Source organism: Diceros bicornis, chromosome X (genome assembly GCF_020826845.1).
Source record: "Diceros bicornis minor isolate mBicDic1 chromosome X, mDicBic1.mat.cur, whole genome shotgun sequence".
Classification (NCBI taxonomy): domain Eukaryota; kingdom Metazoa; phylum Chordata; class Mammalia; order Perissodactyla; family Rhinocerotidae; genus Diceros; species Diceros bicornis.
This window is the reverse complement of record NC_080781.1, coordinates 12,660,595-12,685,303: the sequence shown is the minus strand read 5'-3', so window position 1 is coordinate 12,685,303 and position 24,709 is coordinate 12,660,595. Positions and strand designations below refer to the sequence as shown.

The 24,709-nt window shown below is 41.0% G+C and overlaps 1 protein-coding gene across 3 annotated transcripts in view; it reads left to right on the top strand.

Annotated features, from left to right (window-relative positions):
• The first annotated feature begins 1,792 nt into the window (after nt 1-1,792).
• PIR (pirin) overlaps nt 1,793-24,709 on the top strand; it is a 90,779-nt gene continuing 67,862 nt past the window's right edge. For 2 of the 3 annotated variants that reach the window (XM_058535476.1, XM_058535474.1), the window contains exons 1-3: nt 1,934-2,121; nt 3,429-3,555; nt 11,152-11,244. In XM_058535476.1, the coding sequence (XP_058391459.1) occupies nt 3,460-3,555; nt 11,152-11,244 (189 nt within the window). In that variant the 5' untranslated portion in view covers nt 1,934-2,121; nt 3,429-3,459. The other variant, XM_058535475.1, reaches the window with a different exon arrangement.

The window sequence follows — 24,709 nt, the reverse complement described above, 5'->3', positions numbered from 1 at the left end:
TTTATTATTCCATGGCACTTTCAATGTTCACGTGTATTGTTTCATTTAGCCTTGAATCATCTGAGTTAGGTGACGAGGGGGGAATTGAGCCCGACTGACACATAAGGAATCCAGGGGAAAGTCCTTGTTCCTCAACTAATCTGTTCTTTTTGAGCAGGGGTTTGTAAATTGGCCTGCAGCCAAGTCTGGCCCACTGCCTAGTTTTTACAGCCTGTGAGTTAACAATGCTTTTTACATTTTGCAGTGGTTGAAACAAAAAAATCAAAAGAAGAATAATATTTCATGACAAGTGAAAATTAGATGAATTCAAATATCAGTATCCATAATCAAAGTTTTATTGAAACAGCCACGCCCACTGATTTACATGATGTCTATGGCTGTTTTGTTGCTACAAAGGCCATTGGGGCAGTCTCCACAGGGAACACATGTGGCCTGCAAGAGTTGAAAATATTCACTATCCGGCCCTTTACAGACAAAGTGTGCTGAACCCTGTTTTAGAGGTGTCACTTTCCTGCCTTTCTCAAAACTACGCAAGGAGCTTTCTGGTGTTTAGAGGACAGAAACCCACAGCGATGCCTGTACCTCCTGGTTAAAGATCCTAACAACGAACTAGATCCCCTCGCTGGCTTCTGCAACTCCACAAGCCCCTGGGAAAATGCTCTGCCTGCCCACTGCATTCCAGCAACATGCAAGCTCTTAACCGGTTGTGTCCCCACTAGTGTGCCTTTTCTCTAGGCAGGAACAAAAATGTCTTGGCTCCCTCACTCCCCCCCCTCCATTGTAAGTGGCAAACAGCAGGCAATTTGCTTATGTAACACACAGTTGTGTAGAGCTTTAATTCTCATGACAATCCAACGAGGTTGGTACTACAGATCTTCCTCGATTTCTGATGATGGGGGTACCGGCCTGATAAACCCATCATAAGTTAAATACCATAAGTCAAAAATGCATTTAATACATCTAACTCATTGAATATCATAGCCAAGCCAAGCCTACCTTAAACGTGCTCAGAACACTTACATTAGCCTATAGTTGGGCAAAGTCATCTAACATAAAGCCTATTTTATAATAAAGTGTTGAATATCTCATGTAATTGATTGAATACTGTACTGCAAGTGAAAAACAGAATGGTTTTAGGTATATCGTTTGTTTACCTTTGTGATCATGTGGCTGACTGGGAGTTGCAGCCGGCTGCTACTATCCAGCATCACCAGAGAGTATGGTACCACATATTGCTAGCCCAGGAAAAGATCAAAATTTGAAGTAGTTTCTACTGAGTGCATATCACTTTCACACTATCCTAAAGTCGAAAAATCATAAGTCGAACCATCATTAAGTCGGGGCCCTCTGTATTGTCACCGTCCCCATTTTACTGTATTGGAACCAGAAGCACAGAGAGGCTGAGCCACCAGCCCAAGGTCACACAGCTAACAAGTGGTGGAGGCAGGATTCGAACCGGAGCAGCCAAGCTCCGCGGGTTGCGTGACAAGCAGGCTCCAGTTAAAGATAGTTTTCTTACGAGGGCGAGTTGGATCTTCGCTCTTATCAGAGCACCTGCAAGGACTACACACCCCCTTCAAGGCCTAGCGGGCCCCCCAAACGCTTTCCCGGGTGCTCATCCCTCCCGCCTCTCCCGGCGGGAGGGGCGTAGAGGCCAAAGGGCAGCAGAGCAGGCGAGGGAGAGGCGGCGGGCGGAGCGAGAGGATCCGCACGGTGGCGTGTAAATAAAGGCGTGTCGCCCCCGCCCACGGTCCCCGAGACCCACCGCCTCTCACCTCCCGCCTCCCTGCGGCCGCGGCCTGGAAGCGCTGAGTCACGGTGAGGCAGCTGGACCGGCGCCCTCCCCGCCGGCCCTCCCCGCGCCCCCCGTCGCCGCCCAGGCTCCCGCTGCCGCCCGGCGCTTGTCACAGGCCGCCCTGCCCGCCGCGTGAGTACTGGGCGCCCGCGGGGGTGGGCTGGGGGGTGCTGCTGATCAGTTAGCAGCACCCCGCCTTCCCCATCCCCCTTTAGACTCCTAGAGGAGTCTCCTAGGGAGATGACAAGAGATGCTTAAATAGTACTCTGACATTTAGTGCAAGTGGTAAACGGCTTTTCCTTCTGCAAAGCGCTGCGATCTATCTGGTAAGTACCTCATCAGTTGTTCACGTGCACAGAATTTAATTGTAGGAGTGTGGTAGGACCCAGAAATAGTCCACACAGGGGTAATATACATTCTAGTTGCTTGTCTGTAAGTGATGACAGTTCTGTACGCCTCTGAGGATTAAGCTCATTTCTGTGCCCCACAGTCTAGCACCCAATAAATATTTATTGATCCCTGCTCCTGGGAGGGCACGTTTTGAATGGCCTTGGCTGACTGGAGCGCATTGCCCAGTAGAGTGCTCTGATGAATAGCAGCTAACATTCTTAGAGCACTGACTACAGCCTTTTGAGGCAGGCAGTCTTATTACCCGTTTATTACAGATGGAAAAACTGGGCAGCTTAGGGAATGGCCTCAGGTCACACAGCTGGTATGTGGTGCAACTGGGATGCAAACCCCGGGCTGTCCGGCTCCAGAGTCTGTGCTTCTTGCTAAGGCATTTCTCTTGGTTTGAGTAGGAAACTTTGAAGGAACGGATTATATTTCACCTGAAGAAGCGCTTTAGGGATTGGGGGTACTGTCTGCAAGCATCTGAAGTGGAAAAGGGGTTGGTTCTACTTGTTCTGTAATATCCCATTGAGTAAAACTTAGACCCGCAAGGAGGAAACACTTTGGAATAATAAACCCGGGGTATAGATGGTCCTGGAATATGGGATGCATTGTCAACGGCACCTCCTCTGTGAGTTCTCTATGTTCTCGAAGACTTCATGAGAAAGCTCAAAGATTTCTTACCTCTAAAGTTGGCCCTGAACTTCAGGGATAGATAGGTCTTTGAATTGGTTGACCTTCAAAAATCCCTTTCAATGCCAAGATCTTTGGCATGTTCTGCTGAGAGTCTCAGACCTCTTGGTTTTTCTCCATGTTCCCTATGTCGCCACACAAATCTCCACTCGCAGCCTCACTGGTAGCACCTACGTCATGGGGCAGCGTGGGGTTGGGGGGAAGGCTGAGAGATTTCAGGTAAAGCAGATAAAGCACTCAGAGGTTCTTAGTGCCCAAAAGAGCTGTCACCGCTAAACGTTGTACAAGATGGCTGCAGGATCACATGAGAGAACCATTGTAAATAATTACTGGGACTGGGAACCTAGTAAGTAGCCGTACATGTTCACCATCATCGTCATTGTTTTAAATCACCTACCCCAGGTCTATGTGGTAAGCAATCAATAAATTATAGCTGTTAATATTTTGGGCAGGTCTGAATTTAATATCCTTTATCTTGTAGTCCTTGGATGGGCCCTCTTTTATGACTTCTCTCTTTGTTGTCCCTCCTTTTGCCCTCCATCCTCTACAGCTCAGCAGCAGAACACTCTCTGGACTTCGACATGGCATCCTCCAAGAAGGTTACTCTCTCAGTGCTCAGCAGGGAGCAGTCGGAAGGGGTTGGAGCGCGGGTCCGCAGAAGCATTGGCAGACCCGAGGTACTCTGGTTGGGTGGCTCTTTCGTGCTTCTTTGCAGAAGGGACTCGTGGGACACTGAGGATAAACTTGGGAAGAGAGGGCCCGGGATGGTCATGAGCTGCCCTGTGGGGTACCATAGGGGCCAACTCTAAACTTAGCAATTGGGGTCCCCCTCAGACCAGGACCAGCCCCAGCCCAGAGGGGGTTTCTATGATGTGGATTCACAGGTCCTGGGCAGAAGGTATAGTTGAAGTATCTCTGCACCTCGCTGCACACCCACGTCCTATCCTGGGTTGATCTATCAGCCTCAGCATGCACATCGCCAACATGCCCACCTTATACCCCCATGTTTACATGGCCACAGGTCACAGCACTAGGGAGTAACTCTGGGTCCCAATTCCAGATTCCCAGGAGAGAGATCTGAATGGCTTGGCTTGGGTCAGGTCTCTACTCTTGGCCAGTCAGCTGTTGCCAGGGATTTGGGTCCATAGTGAGGCCGCTGAGACCCAACTCTGTGGACTTCTTGTGGTGGTGGGGGGGAAGTGGGAGCTTCTCTCAGAGAGGGCTATTGTAGTCAGGTAGACGTCTTTCAACCTTAGAGAGTAGTTTTATTTGAAAATTACAGGAGACACAGGACTTGCGGAAAAGAAAATCTTAAATGCCCAGAAAGGTAGCAAATGGTGGTTATAGCCCAAGGAATACAGCACCCAGCACCATACCAGATTCCAAAAAAATAATTTTTTTTTATTGAGGTATGATTGACATATAATGTTATATTAGTTTCAGGTGTACAACGTAATGATTCAATATTTGTATATATTGCAAAATGATCAGCACAATAAGTCTAGTTACCATCCATCACCACACATAGTTACAGAATTTTTTTTTCTTGTGATGAGAACTTTTAAGATTTACTCTCTTAGCAACTTTCAAATATACAATATAGTATTATTAACTATAGTCCCCTTGCTGTACATTACATCCCCAGGACTTATTTATTTTATAACTGGAAATTTGTACCTTTTGACCCCCTTCACCCATTTTGCTCACTCCCCACCCCCCCGCCTCTGGCAACCACCAGTCTGTTCTCTGTATCTATGAGCTTGTGTGTGTGTGTGTGTGTGTGTGTGTGTGTGTGTGTGTGTTTTAGATTCTACATGTAAGTGAGATCATACTATATTTGTCTTTCTCAGTCTGACTTATTTCACTTAGCATAACACCCTCAAGGTCCATCCATGTTGTTGCAAATGGTGAGATTTCATTCTTATTTATGGCTGAATAATATTTCATTGTGTGTGTGTATATATATATATACACCATATTTTCTTTATCCATTCATCTGTTGGTGGACACTTGGGTTGTTTCTATGTCTTGGTTATTGTAAATAATGCTGCAATGAACATTAGGGTGCAGGTATCTTTTCAAGTTAGTGTTTTCATTTTCTTTGGATCAATACCCAGAAGTGGGGTTGCTGGATCATATGGGGTAGTTCTATTTTTAATTTTTTTATTGAGGTCACTTTGGTTTATAACATTATATAAATTTCAGGTATACATCATTATATTTTGACTTCTGTTCTATTTTCAATTTTTTCAGGAACCGCCATATTGTTTTCCATAGTGGCTGCACCAATTTACATTCCCACTGACAATGCATAAGGGTTGCCTTTTCTCCACATCCTTGCCAACATTTGTTATTTCTTGTCTTTTTGATAATGGCCTTTCTAACAGGCGGGAGGTGATACCTCATTGTGGTTTTGATTTGCATCTCCCTGATTAGTGATGTTGAGCAGCTTCCAAAAAAAATATTTTTGAATAAAAGAACAAGTGTATGAGGGAAATGGATTCTTTTTGAAAAGTGAGGTTGGTTTGTTCCTCTCCTTAAAGTCTGCTCTGATATTCTCATAATCTTTCCGCCTTTATCTTCCTATTCACCAATGAGTGTCTTTTCAGGTCCATCAAACATTGTTTTCCAAAGGGATGCACACAAACAGGATTATTCTAGGGACTAAATGCATAGTGGATTTTGGGGAGATGCAGATGGTTGTGGTGTCATGTTCTACTAGGCCACGTAACTAACAGAACAATTGTAAAGAATTCGGACACCCGTCAGTAAACCCATTATTGTATGTTGAGGATAGCTAATACTTTAATTACTCCATCTGTCAGGAACACATCTGCTGAGGGTTTCTTAATTTTTTTTGTCTTGTGAACCTCTTTGGCGGTCTGGTGAAACCTATCAATTCCTTCTCGGAATGATATTTTTTAAATTCGTAAAATACATAGGATTACGAAGGAAAACTTGTATACTGAAATACGGTTAGCAAAATATTACAAAACAAATTCATAATCTAGTAATTTTACATGAAATAACAAGACTTGGTGGCAGTTCTCATGACTACCTAATTTCCAAGCTGTGAGGGGCATGAACAGTAGTTCAGTTTACCCACAACAACGGTAATGTGATATGAAAATAGCTTTGATTTCTATTGGTGACAAAGTCACAGGTCCTGGTAATTTACTGTGGTTCTTTGACTACATTCATAATTGAAGCAAATGTTAAATTTCAGTCTGGAGATGGCTGGTGGTGACTGTTGCACACCAATGTGAATATACTTAATGCCACTGAACTGTATACTTAAAAATCGTTAAAATGGTAAATTTTATGTTATGTATATTTTACTACAAAAAAAATCTAGAAGAAAAAAATTTCCAGTTAGAGGTTAGTGAAAATAAAGAGGTAAATTTTTTCGATTCGTAGTTTACAATTCCTCTGAATTCTATCCATGGTGCCCAGTTAAGAATCCCTGGCTGAAAGCCTGTGCGTTAAAGACCCCTACATTCTACTAATCAGAGGGTCTCCCATGTCCAAGGTCTGCCTCTACCCTAAGGAAAAGTAAATGGATGGGAATCGGTCCTAATGCCATCACTCTGGTTTAATCACTATTAAGACAGGCTGTTTCCTTTTGTGTCCATATAGTTGTATATTTTACATCATGAGGATTATACAGACTAAACAATTTTGTGTCCTTAGTTTTTCATTTAACGTGGTAGCATAAGCACTTCCCATGTTGTTATAAATTCTTTGTAAACATCATTTAAATGGCTATGACATATTCCAGTGTATGCGCATACCATTATTCTCTTACTCATGGCCCTACTTTTGGCTATTTAGATTATTACCATATTTTTTAGCACTCCGCACACTATCAACTTGTCAGAAGGGTAGACCCCTAACCCTCCAATCAGCAGAGAAGGAAAGCATCAATCTATCTTTAAGGCCCTTACTTTTCAAACTTTTTGCACCAAGGCTTTGTCTCTGAAGAAACATCTCATCAACCTTGGAGCCCAAGCTATTTTAGCATAGACTTGACAACAGTGTTTAGTATTAGTGGCTGTAAGTGACTTGTTCCTTATGACAGTGTATGTGGAAGTAGAGGGATTTACAATGCTCTCACTGAGCCTTTTGGTGATGATAAAGAAGAGATGGAGTGGGGCTGGCTCACACCTCTTATTACAGTTATATGCGGGCCGGGCCAGCCAGGGTGGAATTTGGAGGACTGTGTAGCATGATGTTAGCAGGTAGTTCGTCTGTGCTCCCAACAGAAGGGAAACCCACTACTCATCTGCATTTGCCTTTGTGTCCCACTCCCCCTTCCACCAGACACTCCTTGGTGGAATGTGATTTTCTTTGAACCATCATATTTATTTTTTTATTATGAAGAATTTCAAACATAGAAAAGTAAAGAAAATAGTATAATGAATCTCCATGTATCCAGCATCCACAATGATCAACTCGTGGGCAATCGGCAATCTTGTTTCCTCTATATCCCCATCCGTTTCTTCCCTCAAAGTATTTTGAAATAAATCATTTCATTTCATTTATAAATATTTCAGTTTGTGTCTCTAAAAGGTAAGAACTTTTAAAAAATATTACAATCCCATTATCATACTTAAAAATAATGAGTTCCTTAGTATCATCAAATAACCTTGACTAATCTTGGTCCTGGTTGATATAGCCTCTGTAGATGTGGCTTTCCATTATCAGAGTCTCTAGACATTGAGTCAAGGTAGAGGGGCATAGAGTCACAGCTCATTCAAGGCTATAATCTAGATCTCCTTCTGGACTGTGTGCTGGCAGTTTCCTTGTGCCTTCTCACCATTACCCTCAGGCCGCAGTCTAGAGGCTGAGTAGGCCCAGGAGGTAGTCTGAGCTGTTGGAGTCTACCTTTGAAGGGCCTCTCCCTTCTGCTGCTGCCATATTGTCTTGATATAGGCTGGCCTTTTGTTGGGTATTGGGAGGGTGGAGTCTCACCTGATTCTAGGCTGCTGCCACAGGCATTATTGTCCTTGTATCAGTTAGGAGTAGGTTCAACTGTGTAAAACAGAAAGCATCTTCCAAAACCAATGGTTTGCAGATGTAGGGATTTGTGTTTCTCTTTTGAAAATCCAAAAGTGGGCAGTCCAGGGTGGGCCTGGAGCTCCACACCTATCAGAGACCCATGCTCATTCTATCTTAGTTCATCATTCTTAGTACATTCTTAGGGCATCATCTTATGGCCCAAGACAGCTGTTGGGGCAATAGTGACCTTTTGCCCTTGGGCCCAGAAAGGAGGAAGAGGGGAAAGACAAAAGGATATACACCAGCTGTCGATCCTCTGTTCATAAGGGATTTCCCTACAAGCCCCACCCAACAACTTCTGCATACCTCTCATTAGCCAGATTCAGTTGTATAACCACACCTAGCTCCAAGGGAGGCTAGGGACCTAACACAAGTTCCACCTGGGATGTTTGTGGAGTACCTTCTATATACACAGAACTATGCTAGATTCAGAGGAGCATCATAAAAAAAGCATAACATCAGCGCTGTCTCCATGGAACTGACATTCCTGGTAGCTACTTCTAGTGCTTCCTGATTTAAATAAAATGCCAGGCTGCTGGAGCTTTATGAAGGGAGTGCCACAGGCTTGAGGGGTGGTGGCCACACGTTTTGACTGGCCTTCTCAAGAGATCAAAAGAAATAGCTTGGAAGCTGCCACCTGAGTTTGATGGCTAAAGGATTTTGAACTGTTTGAAGGAATATAAATTCTCATATGGTTCAAAAACTTTGAAAGATCATCAGTTTAATATGTAGAGAGAGAAAGATGTGGATGAGTTGGGTACCAAGTCAAAACATTTTAGAAAATCAGAGTTCCCATGTAAATCAGATCTTGTCTATAGATAACAGGTTTCTTTTACAGTGTGGTTGAATACTTGCCAGATGTTTAGAGAAAATTAGGAACTTTGATGAAGGCTAATACCTAGCCTGCAAATAACACTTTAGGACAATAATCTAATGCAAGAAACTCTTGCTTGTTGGAGAAAGAATGTCTCTTACACATGTCCCCCATCCCTTGGCCAGATGAACGGTTCATCCCTCTGACTCTTGCCTCAACTAGCTCCCTGGCTTCTGCAACCTTTTCCTTGTGCTGGGTTTCTTTCTGTGTGTGTCCACATATCATGAATTGGTGACCAGAAGGATTGAATGTGCGATCAACATATGACAAATAGTACTTTCCAAACAATGAGTGACTACTCTTCTGTGGGTGGTGGATGGTGATGAGGGTAGGACTGGGAAGAGGGAACCTCTTCTTTTCACAATTTATTTAACAGCAGGACATATTTGCTCATATGAAACTCACTGATACCAAGAAGCAATAAATATTTCTTTATCTCATCTTTACCAACATTTTAATACCATAGAACCGCTATAATGTAGAGTTAAAAAGCCATCTTAAAGCTCTAAACCTTTTGTTTTGCACTTGGGGAAGTTGTGGCTCAGAGCTTTATAGGACTGGTGCAGTATAACAGATATCACCCATCTATGTAGAACCTACAGTGCTTCAGGCACTGGACCGAGTGCTCTCCATTCATTGTTTCCAACCCTTCAGGGTATGTATTATCCTGGGAGAAGAAAAAATGTATGATAAAGTATGAGAATTTTTAATCTCTCCTCCCAGCCCTGTTCCATTCTTGGGATTTCCTTGAGCTGAAATGGAATTATGAGTGACAGGATAAAATTGAAAGGATTCCAGATCTGATTTTTCACTGGAAGGGCCGAGAGTTACTGGTAGAAGAGAAGAGAGTAACTTCAGAAGGTGAGAGGGGAGAAGGAGAAACGGAAAAAGCTGTCTCCTGATGGTTTGAGGAGATTTGAACAGTTAGAGTGTGAGAAGATGAAAATACTGGAGACATATATATTGGAAGTGAGTAAGGGGGATTTTAAACATATCTTTAAGTTGAAGCCCCCTTTGGCATTTTTGAGAGAATTCAATAAATATTTTGTTTTTCAGTTGCTTTTTCAGATTGGACTGGGTGAAACACTGGGCTGAGATGGGCTACGAAGTGGCCCAGCTTTACCTGGGTCATAGTCCACATTTTAAAGTGAAGAGACTGAGACTTGGTTAGGTGAAAGAACTTGCAGGAGCTTGTTGAATTTGTGTGTGTGTGAGCATGTGTGTATGTATTTATTTCCCCATAGAAAGTGAAAATAAAAGAGTCAAAACCACAGACAGAGACAAAGAGAGGGTTTGGTACTTTAATTTCTAGCCATATGACAGAGTACATACCCTGAAGTAAATAAACAAACAAATAAATAAATAACTTAAGAAATTAATTAGCTGAGCTGACAAGAAGTTAGAAAAATTCTTAGAGTCCAAAAACAATGAGAAAGAAAGAATAGAAAAGCGGAATAGTTTCATAGCCATTGGGGTAATTGAATCAGTATGTTAAAAGTTTATCACAAAGACAACAGGTCCAGATGATTTTACAGACAAATTTTACCATTATTTAAGGTATAGATAATTCCAATAATGCACCAATTCTCCAGGAGATGAAGCTCTTCACAAATCACTTTATGAAGCTATTATGCTAGAGTGATCTTTCTAAATCTGATCATCTCAGCGTTGGATTAAAACCCATCACCTTCAGGATAAAACCCAAACTCCTTTAAGATTTGGCCTCTCTCCTCAGCCCCTCTCTCATCATAATTCCATGTGCATCTTTTGCCCCAGTAGAGTAGTCTCCTTGCAGTTCTTCTAGCTTGCCAAGCTGTTTCTCTGCTCTTTTACTTGGAATATTCTTCCTTCTCCTCCTTCTACTTTATTAACTCCTACATGTACTTCAAGACACAGCTCAAGTGACACCTCCCTAGTAGAACCTTCTCTGATCCCACCCCAGTCTCATGTGTGTTAAGTTGTCCTCTTCCAGAGCATTTATCATAGTGCAATCATTGATTTCCAGTCTGTTCCCCCAAGAGGATAGGATACAGACTGGATCTTGTTTGCACTTGACTATTTAGATCTTAGATGATCATGAAATGTTTGTCTACTTTTTACGCTTCTCATAAAATGTCAACTCTTTAACTTAGTGAATCTGTGTGTGTGTGTGTGTGTTTGCGTGCATGTGCACATGTATGTAGAAGTAAGGAGTTCTTTCCTGTAGGCAATTTTTATTGCAAAAAGTTGCTCATCGGTTGTGTGTTTTCAGTGAGCTTTGCTAGATCTGTTCATGAACGTAGGCTCTAGTAGTGTGCCTTAAAAGGCTTGTCTAATCTGCTGAATTCTATTTTTATTTCAGTTAAAAAATCTGGATCCGTTTTTACTGTTTGATGAATTTAAAGGTGGCAGACCAGGTGGATTTCCTGATCACCCACATCGAGGTTTTGAAACAGTAAGTAAAATAATTTGACTGCAAAAGTGTGTATTTTACAACTTGCCTCTGTTCTTAAATGTAATCACTTCTAATAGAAAATTCAAATTTAGAAGCAATGAATAATAGGCAAAAATTAGTTTATAAGTTTCTAGCTAAAGACTGGCTACTATGGAATTGTAATATCTATTTTACATGAAGTATACTCAAATTTAAATATTTACTGTTTTTAATATTCTCTGAATTTGTCTCACTGGAGACATTCCTATTTGAGCAGCTAATAAACAACAAGAATTGGCTTCTTAAAATATTTATATAATTAAAATAATCTGTTGGAGATAGAAGAAACGATTTAAGATGTGATCTAAATAATTTTGTATAGAAAACTTGCTTCTCTTCAAGAATATTCAGAAATGTTTAACCTCATGTAATATAATATTTTAAACCCCAAAACACAATCCAAGAACACTATGAGTATTTAAACTCAGTTCTAAGGAATTATAGAATCAAGGGGCCGAAATATAACATGGCCTAAAAATTAGGATTTTAAGGACATACATATACATTTACAAATTTAAATATAAAATTTAGAGATTCTGCTGAATACTTATTTTCAGTTTTAGTTAGATACAGAAATAAAAATGTGTAATATAATATTGTGGCACTTTCAAAGATTCCCATTCTCCACACAAATATACATTCTGGGAAGAAGCAGGGACATTTACTTCCTAGTTACAAAGGTTAGCCATCTGCTCTGCGAGAAAAACCTGTATTCTTGGGAAACAGACCAGGGCCCGTCAAAGGTTTAGTGTGTTTGTCAAGCCAATTATTGCATGAGTAAGTATTTATTGAAGGCTGGCGACATGCAGGTGTTGGTGTTGGGTGGTCTTTTGTATGTTAGAGTGTGTGTGTTTGTGTGTTGGGGAGTGTGGGCAGAAGGCAGAGGGATGGAGGCTAGTGAAGAATGAGGCGTGACCCCTGCTTGCCTCCAGTATGCAGTGTAGTTAAGGAGGTGAAAGACAGACAGGTCAAGAGTTAACCACTGCACTGTAAAGGTGGAATAAATGAAGAAGCTTCTGGAAACAGTATGAAGGATCAAGGTAGTTGGACCAGTCTCCCTTCCTCACTTAGCCATTTGCCTTCCAGTTCTCTTCTCTGCTAGCGCTTTGAGGGGCATTGTGCCTTGTTTCAGCAGTAATAGAATATTCCTTTCACCTCCCCTATACCCGTGCTGGATTCTGACCTGGTTCGCGGAACTTGTCTCCCCGCTGTGCTCTTCTGCTTCTGTTATCAGGACGTTCTCGCCACTCCATCCCACAGCTCCGGTTACCATTTTACTAATCCTTCAGCGTCTTTCCAGATGTCACTGTCTCCATCAAGTTTTCCAGACAATCCCAAGAGGATGCACTTTCTCCTTCATTATATTTTTACCAGTCTCATTCACATTAGACCTTTAGGGTGGCCTTGATCATATTCTGTCTTGTATTCGAGTTAGGGATTGCCACAACTGCCCCTCCTGCGGCCAAGAGGACTGTAAATTGCTTCAGCTGCGATATTCCCACACCTCTCCACGTTCTCCAGGTGGAGATACTCAGTAACTACTGGCTGAATTTAATTGGACAATAAAAAGAGAGTTTTTGCTGAAGACAATGAATATATTAAATAAAATGGTGAAATGCATTGCTTTCCTTTCCATTATGGAAAGGCAATTTAATTTCCTTTATAAATTACAATTTATAAACTGTAAGGTACTCAACTTTGCTCTGTGAGGGAGTTCGGCTGTAGAATATTGCTATTTGGCTCTTCACTTTTGAATAAGAATTTTCCTTAAAACTGTAGTTATAATTACAGTCAATCCCCATTATTTGTGGATTCTGTATTCATGAATTCACCAACTCACTAAAATTTATTTGTAACCCCAAAATCAATACTTGTGGTGCTTGTGTCATCATTTGTGGTCATGTGCAGAGCAGCCCAACGTGCACGTTCCCAGCTGAGGACGAGCAAGGCCACGCTCTGTCTTCTTGTTCCAGCTCTCCTACTGTAAACAAGTGTCCTTCTTGAGGTCTATTTAGTGCCACATTTTGGTGCTTTTTGTTAGTGGTATCTCTGTTTAAAATGGCCCCATACCATAGTACAGAAGCGCTGTCTAGTGTTCCTCAGTGCAAGAAGGCTGTGAGGTGCCTCATAGAGAAAATACATGTGTCAGATCAGCTGCCTTCAGGCATGAGTTACAGTGCTGCTGTCTGTGAGTTCACTGTTAATAAATCAGTAATATACATTAAATAAGGTGTCTTTAAACAGAAACAAACATAAAGCAATGTTATGTATTGATCAGTGGACAAAAATGTTGTGAGCAGAGGCTCGCAGGGACCCTGTATTTCCCCAGGAGCAATGCTTCCGTGTTCGCAAATTCCGTGATCATGTCAACTTTATAGAACAGAACTGCTGCAAATAACTAGACTCGAATGTATCAGTTTTCCCCAGGAGTGTAGGTAAGCCAAGGACTCAGCTCTCTCTTAATAATGAACTTTAAAAGTGCAATTTAAAATCAAGTCCACTTGTAGGCTCTCATTACCTCCTTTCTGGAGCATTTTCTACGGGCTTATTATAAGTTTTAAAAATGCTAATTAGTATAAAGAACAAAGTTAGAATCACCTGTTATGTTATCTTACCATCCAGAAATTGTATTGTTATTGTTTTGATGTATTTTCATCCAGTACTTTTTTTCTGGTATTACGCTGTATATGTTTTGAGTCTGTTTTTTTTTTTTTTTTTTTTTTTTAGTTAACATTATACTGTTAGCATTTTCCCAGTGTTCTTCAAAAGACTAATCTTTCCTGGCTTCATTAAGCATCTGCCATGAAGGTTGTACCAACTGCCATTACCACAGCAATGTGTGAGGGTACCTGTTTTCCCTTAGCATTACCAACACAATATATTTACCCAACTTTTCTTTCTTTGCCATTTTGGCAAGTGAAAAATAATGTCTCAGCATAGTTTTAATTTGCATTTCTCTTATCTGAATGAAGTTGATTATCTTTTCATTTTTAAACATTTGTTCACTGTGCATATTTATATCCTTGGCCTATTTTTTTTCTGTTGGATTGCTGGTATTATTCTTATTGTTTTACAGAAGCTCTTTATATATTAAGGAAATCAGGCCCTTTTCAGTGATAGTGATAGGAGTTGCAATAGCATTAAGAGGGATTAGGCTTGTTTTGCACGCTCCTAAGGGTAAACCTTTGGATACAAAGCATATACAAACCAATAGAAGGAAGAACTTTCTAACAATTCATTATGCAAGGATAGAATAGGCTCCCTGAATCAAAGTGATTTTCTTATGCCTGGAGAAATATAAGCATGCACTGAATGTTAACATAATGGATGTATTATCAGGATTGGCGGTCCTCAAAATAGGCTGAGTATGAGATGAGTCAATGCTGTGCAGGAATAAAATATTAGAGCTCACATTTATTTTTTTTTAAATAAAAATGAAATTATGCTGTACTAATACATGAATATAAATAAATACACATATTTTGAGTGCATGCTCACACTTTTAAACTGATAGTGACACGTGATCAAAGAAATATGGAGAATATTATTCTACAAAGTTTCTATTACCTCAAGTCTGATCTGTGAACCAGCAGTGGTACCACCTGAAATCTTCGGCTCCACCTCTGATGTACAGAGTCCGAGTCTGTATTTCAACACCATCCTTGAGTGATTGATATGCACATAAAAATTTGAGAAGTGCCTGTCTAGATGACCTCCCAAACCAGAAATATTATAGTTCTGTGAGATAAGAATGAGAACCTGATTTTACTGAGTTAATTGTTGATCATTTTTTTAAACTTAACTCTTCGGTTTGGATAGCTATATATTTTCTATTAAAAATTTGCCTGAAAACTGAGGAAGAAGGAATGCCCTGGAGAAGGAGGCACAGCTGGTGGTCACAAGACAAAGGGAAAAATGCATTCAGTATTTCCTGCCAGGAGTTTGGACTCTGGGAAGCATTGTTTTCAAAAGGCCTGAGTGGTAAAGGGTGGAATAATTTTGCAGTTACCTATTTCTAGTCAGGCCTGATATCTTGATTTGTTTAGGGCAGCTATAAATGATCAGAAACAAAGAACAATCTGGAAAATCCATGCCCTGCCAAAGTTTAGTTTAGCTTGAAAAACTTCACACATTGTTGATGAACCCTTCATGCACCCTGAGAAGAAAGCACCCTGAGAAGAAATGTATTTTGTGCCTTTCAAAATAATCCTTTAAGTTACAGCCTCGCGACTTTCCAGGCTTCAGCACTGGAAGTCTTGTGTTCCTGGGAACCCCTCAGCCCTGCGGAAACCAACGTGGTTGGTCACTGCTGCTTAGTTACATTTAAGAACTGTTAGGAGTAAACCATCATGCCTGCTTCGCAGGGACATTTTAAGATGGTCTTGTCAATTATGTTCTTGGTTGGGGCTCACAAAGGTTTTTTACAGTTTTTCCCTGCATGCCTCAGCAGGTTCTTTGATTTTGTTCAGGAGAACAGACCCACCCTGTTTCCAAGGGCGTGCCCATCAGAAAAGCCACACTCATATTTACTGGCTGGCAGCCAGCAGCATTTGCATGCAATGCCTGAACAGTATCCTGGAGAGGAAGGGAAGGGTCCTGGTGATTCACACCTAGAACTTACAGCTGGATTCAAACCTCCCGGCTCCCCTCCCAGCTCCCACACAGCCTGCTTTTTCTAGCTTGCCGTGCACTTTCAAAACCAAACCATACCATTGTTGAATCAAGGCTGGAGGAAAAAAAAGCTCGATTAAGTTCAAAATCTATTTTGGAAAGAAAAAAATATACTCTAGGAAAACTAGGAAAGAAGGATACTTTCTCAACATCATAAACACTGTCTACTGTTCAGTGAACATCCTATGTCCTATCTAACACTGAGATATTAGACATACTCCTGTTAATTTGAGAAAAAAAGACAAGAATGTCTACCAGCACCGTTACGATTTAATGTGGTTCTGGAAGCTTTGAAGCTATTAATAAGAGTTATAGCTATTGGAAAGGAGGAGGAAAAACTGTTTATTTGTAGGTAATATGCAAATAAAAACCCCACAGTGGCTGCGTCCAGCTTTGGGCCATGATGTGATTAGAAGAGGACCGAGGACACAGGACTTGTCCTTAAGCTGTGGTTACAGGGCAAGCACGTGGATTTTAGCTTATACAGTTATTTGGAATGATTTTGGGGGTGAAGCTAACAGATTATAGGAAGGAGGCTAAAGCCACCCTCACCCCCAAGACACCCCTTGGCACCACCGTGCTAAGAATATCAACCAAAACCTCTTAGTAAATGGCTGGATATTAAATAACTGTGCAAAAATCACCCACTTTCCTGCATAAAAGCAATAACCAGATATAGTAGAGGAAACATTCATAATAGCATAAAAGCCCCACATAATTCCAGAGGGAAAAGTTATTCCCCATTAACCTAGTAATCCTACTTCTAGGAATCCAATAAATTACTGGAAAAAAACCCGAGGTAGGAACAAAAGCTTATTATACAAATGTTTATTCCAGTGCAATTTTAAAAAGTTGAAAAAAGAGGAACAAAGTATCCAAAATAATAAGGAAATGATTATATATCTGGAAGTTATATATAAAGATATTAATATATATCTGGAAGATGGAATTTTATGCCATTAAATCAAAGTTTCTCAGCCCCAGCACTATTGACATTTAGGGCAGGATCATTCTTTGCTGTGGGGGCTGTCCTGTGCACTGTAGGATGTTTAGCAGAATCCCTGGCCTCTACCCACTAGATGCCAGGAGCACCCCATTACCTCCAATTACGACAACAAAAAATGTCTCCAGACATTGCCAACTGTTCTCCGTGGGGCCATCAAATTGCCCCCAGTTGAGAACTAGTGGTTTAAATATGTGTGTCCATACAATGGCATACTGTATAGCCATTAAGAAGAATGTCACCGCTTGATGTGTCCTAATATGGAACAAGCTCCATGGTAGCTGGAAAGTGGCAGAGGCAAGGTACAGAATTGTTATGGCAGAGTGTAGGATTGGTTTAAAAAGTGAATATAAAAGTATAACAAGACTATACCTTTATTCTTTTTTAATGGTTTATTATCAATTTTATTGTGGGTAAGAGGAACTATTTTAATGAATGATTACTTCCACAGACTACATTGATGCGAAGAAAATGAAATTACAAAATACATGTTTCAATACCAAAAGAAGATGGTGCTTAGAGAGAAAACAAACACATAATGACAGATACAAATATATATTCACAAAGCTTTTTTAAAAATTTGGTGGTTTTTAGTATGTTCATAAGATTGTGCAACTATCGTCATTGATTCCAGAACATTTTCATCACCCTAAAAAGAAAGCCTGTACCCATTAACAGTCACTTCCCAGTCCCACTTTCCCCAGCTTCCAGCAACCACACTTTCTGTCTCTATGGATCTGCCTATTCTGAACATTTCATATAAAAGGAATCGTACGATATGTGGTCTTTTGTGTCTGGCTTTTTTCACTTAGCACAATGTTTTCAAGATTCATCCATGTGGTAGGATTTATCAGTACTTCATTCCTTTTTATGGCTGAGTAATATTCCATTGTATGGATAGACCACATTTTGTTCATCTAGTCATCAGTTGATGGACACTTGGGTTATTTCCACTTATACCTTGATTCTTGGGGATGCCTAGATGATCTCTGAAAGGACACCCAAGAAAGTGGAAATGGTCCTTCCAGGGAAGGTTCCTCAGTGAGGGGGAGTAGGAAAGAGAGTTAATTTTCACTTTAACCCTCTTTTTCTCTTCGTACCTTTAGAATTTTGAACTATGTGTACTGATTAATTAAAATATCGATATTTTCAAAATTCCCTCTTCACACGCCATATTTGAAGACAAACAGTGTTCTCATGGTTGGCGAAGCTCCTGATGCTTACTTGCTCTCCAGGAACTCTTGCTGAGGCATTTGACCTGGTCTGCCCCCTCCACATAAAATCAGCCTGGTTTGTGTTCTATTCCAGTCAACCAGATAAGCTAATAATATATGCCAGTGCTAATGGGGAGGATGACCTAGGCACAGCTTCCTCTGAGAAATTTTTGTGTCCCATTAGAGGTTCCCATGAAATTTAAAAGACTGCTTCAATTTAAAAGCATAACTTTCTCCTCTTCAACATGTTTTCTGGCTGAAAAGAAATTAAAATTGTGTGCGTATGTGTGGAAGTGAGACAGAGGACTTATAGTTTGCAAGAAGGTTAGAAAATGATTAAGGAGGAACAAGAGAGATCCAGTTGAAGAAGTTTCATGTTCTTAGGGAGAAGCTAGCTCTTCTAACAGAACGTCTGGGAAGGTGTTAGGGAAAATTTGGCCACTTAGTAAAACCTTAAGGATTAAGTTAGATATGACTCTCTGGACAGTGGGGGAAAGGGTAGAGGGCTTAGTGTGGAGAGATATTAGAAATGGTGAGTAGTTTAGTCAGACTTAAAAATTGGAGGTGTGTGGGGGTGGGATCTAAAGCTGTAGGTTGGACCATTATTGGGGAATGCCTTCAAGGCAGAACTCAATCTCTATGAATGAATGGCCAGTATTTTATATCCTGAAACTCCCAAGTTAATGCGATCATGTTAAGTTAGAACCATCTTTAGTCTAAAAGTCCGGCTTTTAGACTTTCTATATCCATGTTTCTCAACTGGGGGAAATTTTGCCCACATGGGATCTTGTGACAATTTCTGGAGATATTTCTGGTTATCCCAACTAGGGAGTGTTACTGCCATCTAGTGGGTAGAGGCCAGGAATGCTGCCGAACATCCTAGAGTGCACAGGACAGGCTCCCAGAGCAAAGAATTAAACCCTAGTCTATGTCAACAAGCATAGGTCACATGAGGGAAAGTAGTAGTTTAACTGAAATAGTCTTCGAAAGTAATCCAAATAAATTCCCCACAAATTTCCCCATCTGCCCCACCCCCACCCTTTACGATTATAAACAGAAACCATTCGTGTCTGAGAGACTACATTCCTAGAGTTCTTAAGTAGACAAATGGGGGGGGGGGATGTAATGAAGACTATAAACCAGTCATTAAACATTCTTTTATGTCACACATAAAATAATGCTTTTTAAGTTGAGACTAAAAATAAGTCCAAAATAAATTAACGTAGATCATTACATGATAAAAAGCTTCTTGCAGATCTTCCACACTGTTAGCAAAACTGCTTCGGAGTTATCCATCAATAGACTCTTTTAAATGGAATGCCTGACTATACAGGATTAAACCCGAAGGAAATTTGCCAGGCAATAATATTAGCTACCAGTTTTGTGAGAAGCTTCCCATGCCACCCTGAAAAGTAGGATTTGTTAGCCTCTCATTTTACAGAGGAGGAAACAGAGGCTCAGAGAAGTGGTGACTTGTCAAGCTCACACAGGCCATACAGGGCAGGATTCAACAGGCCCATCTGATCCCAGGCCCACACTTGTCCACTCCTCCATGCTACCACTCCTTCTGGAACAAAGTTCCCTTTCTATACATCTGATGTCTCAATACATTGACATGTTCAGATGATTAAAAGATTTTTAATACCATTAGAAATGAGATTGCACGGGTGACACAGATCCCAAAACTGTGCGCAGCTTATATTTCCTCTGCTACTCACTTACTGTGGGACCCGATGCTTTCATTGTTCAGGGATCCAAATTTTCCTACCTATAAGTGCAAAGTAATGCTCTCGCTTCTCCTCTGAACTTCTGGTATAATGAGGAAATGGATTAGGTTGGTTGACTGCCTGGATATTTAAGGACAATCATTTAACTTCTTGCAGCCACAAGGAGACCATTCATGATCAAGTAATAACATGGTAATTAACCAAATCATGCTTTAATTGCTTATGACCTTTTATTACAGCCTAAAAATTCTTCTCCTCCTTCTATATACCTTTTTGCTCCACCCACCCTAGCTTTTCCCCAATATTTCAATCTTTAAGAACCAGCTGGGGGGCTGCCTCCTCCGTGAATTACTCCTCCATGCCTCCAGATTCTTCCTCATCAGAATTTCATCAGTGTTTCCACTGGGACTAATTGTCCTTCTCTTTAGCTTTCACTCCTCTTATTTGCATATTTTGGTAGGTTGTCCCCTGCTAGAGTGGCAGCTCCCTGAGGTAGGGAAGGAATTATCATTTTGTTCCTCTTGGGAGATTTCTACTTCCTATTTATGAGTTTGTGATGAGATTTTCCCCTGTGCAGGGCGAAATGAAAGGACAAGAGAGAGAGATTAAAAATTATTTCAAAATTAAAAATTTACTAAAAAAAGACAAAAAAATTGGCATCCCTATGTCAGACTCCCTTAATAGAAAACATTTTATTGCTTCTTGAAGTCCAGAATCCTGAGAACTTGGCCCAATAACATCAAATACAATGATCACATTCACTAAAAGTTTGAGAATTTAAATCCTTACAATGAATTGAATCAGGGAATAATAATAATAATGCACCCATCAAAAGGTGTCAGCTGCTTAATTAAATTAAATATTATTATAATGAAATTTTAACAAAATAGTAAAACAAGGGGGAAATTGACACGATTCCCTTAAATCTCTCTCTGTAAGAGCACTGTGAGCCCAAACATGCCTAGGACCATGTGTGCAAAGGAGCGTTTTCAGGCACTTCATTCTTAGATGTCTGCCTTGACAGCTTATTACTGGAGACTGCTGAGCAGAAAAACTTCCCTCTACACCACAACATAGCTCATCCCTTGATGACTAGATGGCAGCCTGCCGCAGGGACACATGGTCTTGAAGCAGAGGCAATGTGCATGTGCTAGAATACATACTTAATGATCAGTGGATCTATTAACACGACATATCCCTGGTTTGGTGAGGACTGATTTTAGAAAAACAGTGAGCACACATCGTTAGGATCAGCAGAGGGCACTCTTAAGCAACAATACCTCAGACTACTCACTTTGCCCCCTGGGTGCAGACACAACACTTTTGTATGTGGGATATTTGAGTAATCATAGAAGTTGGCAAACCATTCCCTTAAGGCCTCTTCAATATAATATGGGAGATAAAGCAATGGATGTGAACACCTTGACCACAGTTTTACAAGATGTAGGCGGTATCAGTTAAGAAGCTGGCCTGATGATTACATGGGGAGCCAGGGGTAGTTTGTCTGAAGAGATTCCCCAAAAGGTTGAATCCTGAGTGGGGTTTGAAGAGGAAGGGCATTCCTGACCCTGGGGTTCTAGAAGCAGCTGGAAGATTCTGAGGGAGTCTGTAATTCAGCTCATCTGAGTAGCTAGATTTGAGAATATGATCATCATAGAACCTTGATGTGTGTGTCAGAAATATTACTCAGAGTGAAAGGAAAATTAGTAGATTTGGGAGACTTTTGAGAATGAAGCCAACATAAAAATATAAAAGGAAAATTGCTTTTAAGTCAGTTCTTTTCTCTGTAGTTAGACGTCGTTGGGTAGAACTCTTCAACGTCCACACCAAAGGATCCCGTGATCACCTCATCTCAGGATCCTGTGGCTGCCTGTCCCTCCATCAGCTTCCTCTGCGCTTCACCCAGGAACCGTGAGGCCTATTTTGAGCTTTGTGTACAATAGCCTAAGGACCCTGTCTTTGCCAGAGATAGCCAGTTCGCCTCAAGCCCTTGCAGTTGGCAGTCCTGGCTGCTCTTGCAACTCTCATCAGATCTCTCCTCAAAGGCAAGCACTTTGCTCACAACACGTACGTTATTGCCAAGACAGCATCAGCATTTGTTGAAGCAACATGGGAGGTGAAAATAGGTTTATTCTCAGAGACAGAAAATGCTAATTTTAGGTCCTTGCTCTGCTATTATTAAAAGTGTGACCTTAATCACGCTGAGCCACGGTGTTGTCATCGATAGCATGTAGATAATAATATATTCCCAGAATCAGATGCTTTTTATACGCCGAAATTCTGTGCAAATACAAGATGCTGCTATTCATTCATTTGTTCATTCATTCAACAGGTCTTCAGTGCTGGCTAGGCACTGTTCCAGATGAGTGGGGAAAAAAAAAAGTCTCTGCCTTCAGGGAGGTTACATTCTCTTAGGGAAGACAGACAATAAAAGAATAACCAAATAATTAAATAATATAGTGTCCCATAGTGAAAAAGCTAGGAAGAAGAAACACATAGGGTAGGAGGATAAAGAGTAGACTGATCAGGGCCGGCCCCATGGCTTAGCGGTTAAGTGCACGTGCTCCGCTGCTGGCGGCCCGGGTTCGGATCCCGGGCGCGCACCGACGCACTGCTTCTCCGGCCATGCTGAGGCTGTGTCCCATGTACAGCAACTAGAAGGATGTGCAGCTATGACGTACAACTATCTACTGGGACTTTGGGGGGGGCGGAATAAATAAATAAAATTATAAAAAAAAAAGAGTAGATTGATCAGTTAGATGGGTGGGTGGGGGGTGGCCTCTCTTAGGCAGTGACATTTGAACAGAGGCCTGAATGAAGTGAGGAAGCGAACCATGAGAATATCGGGGGAAATACCTTCCAGGAAGCACGAGGGAGGACCTAGAACGGGGTCTCTGCCCGAGGAAGTGTGGCAGACGTGCTAGTTCTAGAACTTACCAACACTTGTTATGTGCCAGGCACTTTGCACACATTACCTCATTTAGTTGTCACCACAGTCAGTGAGCTCACCTCCTAGGTCCATGTTGTACAGGGAGAAACTGAGCCTCCAAGAAGTTAAAGGACGTCACCCCACATTGCACACCTGGTCACTCGCAAACCTGAGATTCCAACCAGGGCCCCAAGGCCTGAGTGGTTCTCCGAGGCAGGGCCACGCCAGCAGGGGGCAGTGCGGCGGGAGTCCCTGAAGCGTTGGTGCCTCTGCAGGGTTGTGGCAGGAAATGTCGAGGCAGGGCCCAGTAGAGCTTTAAAATGTTTGGATTTGCCCACTGGCTGAATACCTAAACCATATTGGTTATCTTTTCCTTTTTGTTAAAACCACCTTTTGGCACTTGTGAAGGTGTTTGTTTATGTGGGGTCGAGATTGGATGAGCCAATTTAGTGGGGGTGATTTTCCAGATTTCTCAGTGATTGCCAAGTTATTAAAACATTTTTGTAAAATAACTTGGGTCCTTAACTGTATGGATTCAAACCTTATGTTTCTATCCTTGAAGACCAGTTAGCAGCTTCTGTTATGCAATATGTTCCTTGCTGGCCTCTCTCATCAGCCATGACCTCAACTCCTGTTTTTGTTTTGTTTTTCTCTTTTTCCTACTCAGCTACCAATAGAAAAAAAGCCACCAATTTAGGGCAAATGGAAATTAAAAGAAACCGTAGGGTTTTATTCCCCCTAATATAAACATTTTGTTTTAAAGAATAAGTCTTGCATCTATAACATTGAAGGAAGTCATCACACTCTCCCTTCTAAATACTGGCCAGAAAGAAAGAACAAACTATATTCTATCTTGTGCTGTAATTCTTCAGAATTAATTTATAGCTCCTTGGGGTACATCTTTCCTAAATTTCACATTGCTAGTGACACTTCTCTTGTATTACTGTTGTGGGTTTGTGTCCTTCTCCTCCCAAATAGAAGCACACAAGGAAATAAAAACTGACAAGGAAGCAAAAGTATTTGGTAAAGACCCATGGAAAGTTGAGGACTAGAAGGAGGAAAGGACAAAGCAGGACCAGGAAGCATGGCAAGTCTTTAAGAAAACACCTGTTTCAGATTACAGATTTCTTACTTAATTAGATACACACAACTCTTGAGTTTAAACATAGCACCCACAATTCCCTCAACCACCCACGGCAGTTCTCCAGGTGTTTGCCATTATGTAATGTCCCCAAAAATCATCTGGATTGTGTCAACTCTCAGAAGTACTGTTTGAGTTTTTAAAAAATCCATCTGCAAGCATTAATTTATACTTAAGGTCTCAGTGTAGCATTTTCAGCACTTAGCAAAAATAAATAAATAAAATAAAAGATAATAATAAATAAAAGGTCAGTGGTTTCCTTGGTTTATTATTTTTTTCCCAAAGGCTAAAAGTATGGTTTTTGCTTTAAGTAACAAAAGGTAGGCATTATGGACTCAGTAAAGCTTCATTTACCAGACTTATCTAATTCACATTTTATAGTATCTAGGATGGGAGAAATGATGTTTACTTTTATATTACCAGAGAAAAGAGGACATCCACACTACAAAAGTAGAGGAAAAGGGGAGGTAACTGTCTTCTCAGTCCTTTAGAAACAGTGTTGGAATTGTTCTCTAAAGTAAAATTTGCAAAAAAATAAAAACAAACCCTCTCCTAGTGTCACGTAAATTTTCATCTTTGTATGAGTCATGCTCGCCACAATTTACTTTTTAAAGTTGCCTGACATATTTTTAGATGATTAACAACTTGAAAGCCCCTAGGCTTGGACAGTTGAAAAATATTTGGGAATGGAAAAGAGTATGATTTGAAAGAGACTCTTTTGAGAACCCAAGGGGAGCTTCA